The 8,174-nt window shown below is 36.3% G+C and overlaps 1 protein-coding gene across 2 annotated transcripts; it reads left to right on the forward strand.

The window, feature by feature from the left end:
- The first annotated feature begins 2,744 nt into the window (after positions 1-2,744).
- Positions 2,745-7,417, forward strand: LOC121787362 (probable boron transporter 2). Of its 2 annotated transcripts, XM_042186075.1 has the most exons (12): positions 2,751-3,859; positions 3,981-4,063; positions 4,148-4,340; positions 4,420-4,558; positions 4,801-4,966; positions 5,067-5,233; positions 5,342-5,515; positions 5,592-5,687; positions 5,772-5,909; positions 6,000-6,319; positions 6,394-6,664; positions 6,950-7,417. In XM_042186075.1, exons 1-12 carry the CDS (start codon positions 3,756-3,758, stop codon positions 7,235-7,237), a joined length of 2,139 nt encoding a protein of 712 aa, XP_042042009.1. In that variant the 5' UTR covers positions 2,751-3,755; the 3' UTR covers positions 7,238-7,417. The 2 variants fall into 2 exon arrangements, with proteins under 2 accessions (XP_042042008.1, XP_042042009.1); XM_042186074.1 differs by having other exon boundaries at positions 2,745-3,859; positions 3,981-4,340.
- Positions 7,418-8,174: the final 757 nt, after the last annotated feature.

Genomic DNA, 8,174 nt, shown 5'->3' on the forward strand with positions numbered 1-8,174 from the left:
AGACAATAAGTGTTGTTGCCCAATGCCTTAATAGAAATCTCAGTGGTTGCGTTTAGTGTAAGATTTCTATGCAAATTTTATTAGTCCAAGTCTAAAACTAAAACCGTCAAGTCCAATCATGCAAAATTCGCATATTCTTGATATATAATTAAATTACTCAATATCAAAATGTTTGATTAAATCGACAGGAAGTTCAAAATATAATTTCATGACTCCAAATTAGATGTTTCAGTTTTATTAAAATAGAGGCTTATAAACATAGAACTAAGTAAGCATGCGTTGGTTATCTACGTGCCACTCGATAATTAATACTCCCTCCGTTCCACAATAATAGAGACATTTCATTTTGAGCACTCGTTTTGAAAAAATGATAATAAATGGTTAAAGTAGAGAAGTCAATTTTCTATCTTACTTTACTATTTCTCTACTTTAATAATTTATTATCATTTTCTAAAACGAGTGTTTAAAATGAAATGGATCTATTATTGTGGAACGGAGGGAGTACCATACTCATGATTTTTCATACGATTATTTTGTTCATGGTATCAGTTCCCTATTGAGAAATGTAAAGGGTAGAAAATGTCAGGGAACGATTTTGTCGTTTGAGATGTTTCCACAAATATGTCCCACCATTTAGATAATTATCAATTTACAATTTAGGACACATTGTTTTATTTTTGGGGATAATTTGTCTTGCAAATTTCTGGCAATCGAAATATCGACGTAACAACGAAAATTGCACGTTGATTACCCAAAGTTATACATGTGTGATTTAAATTGCCGTGTCGATATTCCAATCGATAGAAATTTTTGTTAGGATAATTTATTCCAAAAAATGAAATGATGAGTAGCAACTACCTAAACGATGAAACATTTTCAAGTAAACGTCTCAAACTATGGGACAAAATCAATCATTTACCCCAAAAAAAAGCTTGATGTAAAATTGTAGTTAAGGTAGATATGCAAAATGAAACTGCATGATGTGTCTATCTATGTATACATATGTCGAATTTCCTACCAAGTTTGTTGATATGCAAAATGAAAATACGTGATGTGTCTATGTATACATATGTCGAATTTCCTACCTTTTATCCAATTTCTTATTCACAACTCACAAGTTATGAAGTAAGAATATTTGCGTGTCAAACTTGAGTTGCATTTCTTTTAGTAATTATATATGCTAATGATACAGTACTAGCTATCTATAATATTAAAAGTACCTTATGATTAAAAACTAGAACTGTCGATTAATCAGTTAAAATACACATTGCATATATAGAAGTATAATTTATAAGTTTTTATTGAATGCCTATATAAATCAAATTAGTTGTTTTAGGCGTTTTTCAAACCCAATTTTCTCTAAAATTTTATCATGTCAAATCGTCACGAAGACATATTTCTTCATAAGGTAAACCAATATCAGAAAAAAGAAAATACTGCGTTTAAGTGCTAAAATTAATTAGTTACTGAAATACTACTATAAATTTGTATACAACTGTTGATTCATCTTACTATAAGATAGTAGTAGCATTTTTTAGTAAGTTTGTAGAGTAATTTGTTACAATGAATTGTATACATATTAAAATCAATAACCCAACTTCGATGCGAGTCATAAATACCTAAATTTGAGTTCCTAGATTGAAATAAAAATTGCATAATCATAGATTCATTTCGGGCTTACCAAAATATTAATATAGATACATTTTTAGCCTAAATATTGAACATACCATTTCTTAATTAATCTTCACATTTTGCCCAAATTAGGGAAAAATGTTTTTTAAGGGTTTAGCGTGCATCATCTAAATCTAAAATAAAATCCAATCAACTTGCAATTCTAGATTTATGATTTGAGGGCAGTATAGTTTGGTTGTTTGTACTTCACATAATCTAGGATTAATTCAAGTCACCTTTAATTTTGGCACAATTTGCTTGAAACACATAAAGTTCCAATTTTTTTTTTGAAAATCTCCCCTAAATTGAAGCTGACACAGGATTTGCCTACATGGCCAAAATCGTCAAACTTACCCAGATGGCCAGATGACACTGTTATAAAAAGAACAATACCCGATATTTTTTTTAAGGAAACAACATCGTTTTAAGCTTAACAAAATAGTACTCATCGAGACTAGGGGCAGATCGAGGAATATAAATAAGAAGGGGCAAAGAAAGGGTAAATATAGAGAAATTTTTAAAAAATTGCAAAATTGAAAAAAAAAACTCCTTATACAAATTAATATATTTGAGGAGGGACATTTGTCCCACCTTACCATATGCTGTCTCCGCCCTACATACGGAGAGTGTTAGTTGATCTGGTTAACCAAAACGACGTTGTATCGTTCTAAAAACATCTTTATCGTTTGAATTGCTCAGACAATTCAACCGGCACTTCAATTTCCCTATTTCTTTCAGGGTTGTAAAACCAAAGTTTATTCTCCAAGAATCAAATGTACTAAATTCTAGAAGAAAACTAGGAGAAAATTAGCTTAAAACAGTTTTATTCAGTGTAAAAAGCAGAATAATACAAGCTTGTTTCTGAGAATCAGCCTTCTCACCGCAAAAAGGTAAATATGTGCTTCAATTTAGTGTAATCTTCTGAATCAAACATGTAATATTATGTGTCTTAGACGAATACATGCTCAGCAAATTACGATGATTTATGTCATTTTTTGGAGGCAATTTTATCAAGAATAGTAATTTTTGTAATCATCTATTTAATGTACTTGCATGCTTCCGTCTGAAAACCACCTATTTAAATGCTTTCTCACCTCACACTCACTGCTCACACACAGCGTGTTTCTCTTACATAGTTTTAAAAACCTTATAAGGACACTTGGTGTGTGTTTGTGTGTGTGTGTGTCGCTCATTTATAATCTTCATTCTTGATACATTGTGTGAAACTTGTCTTGACTCTTTCCTTGCTGCCCTTGAATCGCACTGCTAATTCAGCACTTGTCTTCCCAAATCTCACTCTCTCTCTCTCTCCTTGAGAAAGCATGGGCTCTCGCTAATTTCATCAGATCACCTCTCTTCCCTTCAATCTTGTTCATGCAAATTGTGCTTTAACTTCTCTCAAGGGGGAAAAATTCTCACTTTCCCACATAAAAATTGATTCTTGCTCTTTTCCACAAATGGGGCCTCGCTAAATTGCTTGATTCTTGCTCCTTTCCCCTTTCTAGTTGCAAAGTTTGAACCTTTTAGAATATTTGGATTCTGGGATTTCATACCATGTAAATTGATCTCAGCTTCTTGCTTTTGGGTCTGTGCATTTTGGTTTGAAGTAGTTGATGGTTAGAAAAGTATCTAATTTGATGTAAGTTGAGTGTTGATATGATGGATCTGAGCATTATTTCAGTCAACCGTTAGTCCAATTTCTCTGTTCTTGATCAGCAATGCATCCATTTCGTTAGAATTGTTTCTCTTTCTGCTACAAACATGGAATACAAGTAGGCCTAGATCATTCTTGACCAGTTTCTGTGATTCTTTTGTTCATTTTTTGTTGAACACTTACAAACTATTCTTTCCAATTTTTTAGTAGGATGTAGCCTTTTTTCTAATTCTTGAAAGTATGGGCCTCTTGAAAGGTCTCAAATTATACATAGATTCAATGATATGCCAAATTTTTACAATAATCAAGCAGTTTATGCTCTTCTGCCCATAGCCTTTCTTATGCAAATATAGTTATAGTGATATTGGCCTCTCGAGTACCTTTTTTGGTGTTGAATTATACTCTGTGTGGGAAATTTGGGTGTTTTTTCATGGAGGAAACCTTTGTTCCGTTTCGTGGGATTAAAAATGACCTCAAAGGGAGGCTTATGTGCTACAAACAAGATTGGAGTGGCGGGATAGGTGCCGGTATCAGGTGTGTGTCTCTAATCATGCTTCAAATGTAATGCACTGTGAAAAGAGAAGAAATGTTGGTTTTTGTTTGTGAGTGTTGTTTCAAAGAGTTTTTTGCTGTTAAGTCAACACTGTTTTTGTAGGATCTTGGCTCCAACAACATATATCTTTTTTGCATCGGCAATTCCTGTTATATCTTTCGGTGTGCAGCTGGAGAGAAACACCAGTAAGGGCGATTTTTCGTCTGAATTTCGGTACCTCTTTTTGTTATGTTGCATAGATGTTATAGGAAAACTCGGTGTTGCTGCAGATGGAACTTTGACAGCAGTGCAAACACTTGCATCAACTGCACTTTGTGGTGTGATCCACTCTATCATAGGTGGACAGCCACTGCTTATACTTGGTGTAGCTGAGCCAACAGTGCTAATGTACACTTTCATGTTCGATTTTGCCAAAGATCGAAAAGATTTGGGGGAGAAGTTGTTCTTAGCCTGGACAGCATGGTATAATTTTTTAATTGTTTGAACATCAAGACCGCGAATTCTAGAAATTTTGTATTGAATGATGAACTGTCTTGTGTAGGGTATGCGTGTGGACATCTATTTTACTCTTCTTGCTGGCTATCTTAGGTGCTTGCTCTATAATCAATCGGTTTACGCGTGTTGCTGGTGAATTGTTTGGTCTTTTAATCGCAATGCTCTTTATGCAGCAAGCAATTCGTGTGAGCATCGCTGTACCCTTCCTCGACTCTTTTTTTTGTAGATGAGCAAGCATAATTGTTTAGCAACACTCATTGCCCTTCTAATGTGAAGCATTCCCAGAAACTTTGCACTAAATCAGTGTTCATGAATCATAGCACCAATTTAGTCCATCACTAGGTTGTCATATGTAGTTCATCTAGTCTGATAATGTTGGTTTTTATTCAATTATTTTTGCTTATCTTTAAATCTGACTTATATCTAGGGAGTTGTGGAGGAGTTTGGAATTCCTAAGAGGGGAAACGGAAGTGCAACTGCACTTATACCTTCCTGGCGCTTTGGTAACGGAATGTTTGCTTTGGTGCTTTCATTTGGCCTGCTTCTCACTGCATTGAGTAGTCGTAAGGCTAGGTCCTGGCGCTATGGTACAGGTGTGCTATCACGAATAAAATTGATAAAGACAAATTTTACATTAATTTTCACTTCGTTCTTGTATAGCCTGAGTTTACTAACTTGTAACTCAATTTAAAGGATGGCTTAGAGGATTTATCGCAGACTATGGTGTCCCACTGATGGTGCTCGTGTGGACTGGCTTGTCTTACATACCAGCTAACGATGTGCCAAAAGGGATACCGAGAAGACTTATTAGCCCAAATCCGTGGTCAGATGGAGCATACGCGAACTGGACAGTTATCAAGGTGCTTCTCCCTTTATCCTTCCGAAGTAGCTACAAAAGTGAAACGAAACCCCATATCTGAGTCACTGATCTCTCTCTGTTTCGTTTTCTTTTCTTTTCGATGTCTCAGGACATGGGGGATGTGCCACTACTTTACATTATTGGAGCATTTATTCCTGCCACAATGATAGCCGTGCTTTATTACTTTGATCATAGCGTTGCATCTCAACTCGCGCAGCAGAAAGAGTTCAATCTGAAGAAGCCTTCTTCATATCACTACGATCTCCTTCTCTTGGGACTTTTGGTAAGTTGTGGATCAAGATTCTCAATTTGTATTCTTATACCTTCATGAAAGTCACGCACTATTTCGCGGTAACTAGGTAATAATATGTGGTCTCATCGGGATTCCTCCAGCCAATGGAGTTATTCCGCAGTCCCCAATGCACACGAAAAGTTTGGCCACTCTGAAACATCAGGTTAATTTCACAGAATTCGAAGAATAGTATGACCAGATATGTTTCATCTCACGCTATGGCTTTTTCCCGTTTCTTGTGAAACAGCTTTTGAGGAACAAGCTTGTGTCAACTGCTCGAGATAGCATCAGTAAAAATGCCAATCTATCCCAGCTGTATAGAAGCATGCAAGAAGCATACACAGAGATGCAGACTCCCCTCGTGTACCAAACTCCCGCTGTTCTGGTATGACGCCTTCGAATCCTTTGAAACAACTTGCATCATTTTGAGATGTTTAAACACCGAACACATATTCTTATTCACTGTTCCGAATAGGGATTGAAGGAGCTGAAGGATTCCACCATTCAGCGCGCATCCACTAGTGGCTACATGGATGCGCCCGTTGATGTTGCCATCTTTGATGTGGACAAGGATGTCGATGATCTTCTGCCCGTGGAAGTTAAGGAGCAACGCCTCAGCAATCTGCTTCAAGCCTTAATGGTCGGAGCTTGTCTTGCTGCCATGCCTCTCTTGAAAAAGATCCCCACTTCAGTCCTCTGGGGCTACTTTGCGTTCATGGCAATCGAGAGCTTGCCAGGAAACCAGTTCTGGGAAAGAATCTTGCTGCTTTTCACAGCTCCAAGTCGAAGATACATGTGAGGATCTTCGCACTCAAGAATGTCCTTTTTTACGTTGTTTCACCTTCTCTGACTCTCGGCAACTGATGTAGGGTGCTAGAGGAGTATCACGCGACCTTTGTGGAGACGGTGCCTTTCAAAACAATCGCGTTCTTCACTTTATTTCAGACTGTTTACTTGCTCCTATGCTTTGGAATAACGTGGATCCCCATTGCCGGCGTCCTCTTCCCCTTGCTGATCATGCTCCTCGTTCCCGTTCGCCAGTATCTGCTTCCCAAGTTCTTCAAAGGTGCTCATCTGCAAGACTTGGATGCTGCAGAGTATGAAGAAGCCCCTGCAATTAGCTACAACTTATCCTACAACGTAAGTGTTCGCTTTATAATTACTACTATCTACTATCTCGACTTTAAAGTAACTTTAAAATATCAAGGTGTTTCTTTTCAGCACGAAATTTAAGAAAGTGATGTTTTTAAGTGAAAAGAGAATAAAGTATGAGATAGAATAAAAGATTGATTTTTGTCAAAATAGGAAATGACTTGGGTCGTCCCGAAAAAAATACGAACCGGTTAACTTGGGACGTATGGAGTGTATAAGACGGTTACACAAATCGATAACATGACTACTTTTTTACTGTCTTTATGCATTCAGGAACAAGGCAATGCCATCACTCTTGACAGTGGTGAGTTGTTGGACGAGATGATTACAAGAAGTCGCGGTGAGATACGCTCTGGTCGTAGCCCAAAGGTCACAAGTTCGACACAATCGCCTCTGGAGGAAATGAAGGCTGCATACAGTCCGCGGCTGCCTGAGAGGGCGCAGAGTCCACGTCTTAGTGAAATAAGATCGGAGCTGAGCCCGGGGTTGAACGGTAGACAAGAAGTAAATCGAACCCCGAGCCCTCTCGGACAAACCAGTCGTGGATCAACGTCTTTGTAATCGAGCTATCTCCGTTAGTTATCGTTTTGGTGCTTGAGAGGTCCTTATGTGTTAAAGAGACTTAAGTAATAATTTAGATATTTGGTTATTGTGTTTAATCTCTTCTACATTGTACACAACTTTCACTCTCTCATGGGCAGGAGAGAGTTAATGATAAAAGTGGGAGATATTTATTTGATACTTCTTCTTTTGTTCAAATATATTAGCATAAATTAAATAAATTTGTCAAGATTATGTTTGTTAAAAGTAGTTGATATGTGCACATGTTGATTGTCTTTTCTCTTGAATCATCAAAGATTGGGTAATCCTTTTTTTCTCATATTACATACCATGTAATCCTCAACTTTTTGCTGGTCTCTCTACTTGGATTGTTAAATCAAAGTTGGTTTCCACACAAATGTATAAGTTTGACAAGTATATAGCAATAATAATAGACATGACATAAAAATAATTGAAACTAAAATATATATCAATTCCAATCATTGCATATATCTAAATAAAACTAAAATATATATCAATTCCAATCATTGCATATATCTAAATACAATGGTTATTACTAGTAACAGAGTAATAGCATAGAAATCATTCGGAATAGAAAAAATGATAAAAAAAATTATAAAATCAACATAGAGAATAAAATAACACTATACCACTCCATAAAAAAAGCAACAGATGAACACAAGAAAACATAAACAAAGACGATAACACACATCTTGACGTTATCTGTCAACCTCTTTCACCATAGAGGGAAAAAGGATAGAATTATAGTGGGTAAACCATAGAGTAGGGAACACAATTTGGTGGAATATGAATGCAAGAGCAATAGTTGTCCAAAACAAAGGAGTGATGTCCTAACACCTAACATTATTGTCTCTTTTAGAACTCACTAAACACCTTCTCTCCATGTTTTCATCAATAAAAAACTCACACATTCGTA

Source organism: Salvia splendens, chromosome 22, assembly GCF_004379255.2.
Source record: "Salvia splendens isolate huo1 chromosome 22, SspV2, whole genome shotgun sequence".
Taxonomy (NCBI): domain Eukaryota; kingdom Viridiplantae; phylum Streptophyta; class Magnoliopsida; order Lamiales; family Lamiaceae; genus Salvia; species Salvia splendens.

Coding starts and splice junctions, on each gene's coding strand:
- LOC121787362 (XM_042186074.1), top strand. CDS start 3,756: ATGGAGGAAACCTTTGTTCCGTTTCGTGGGATTAAAAATGACCTCAAA. Junction 4,341..4,419: donor TTCTTAGCCTGGACAGCATG/GTATAATTTTTT, acceptor TGTCTTGTGTAG/GGTATGCGTGTGGACATCTA. Junction 5,234..5,341: donor CGAACTGGACAGTTATCAAG/GTGCTTCTCCCT, acceptor TCGATGTCTCAG/GACATGGGGGATGTGCCACT.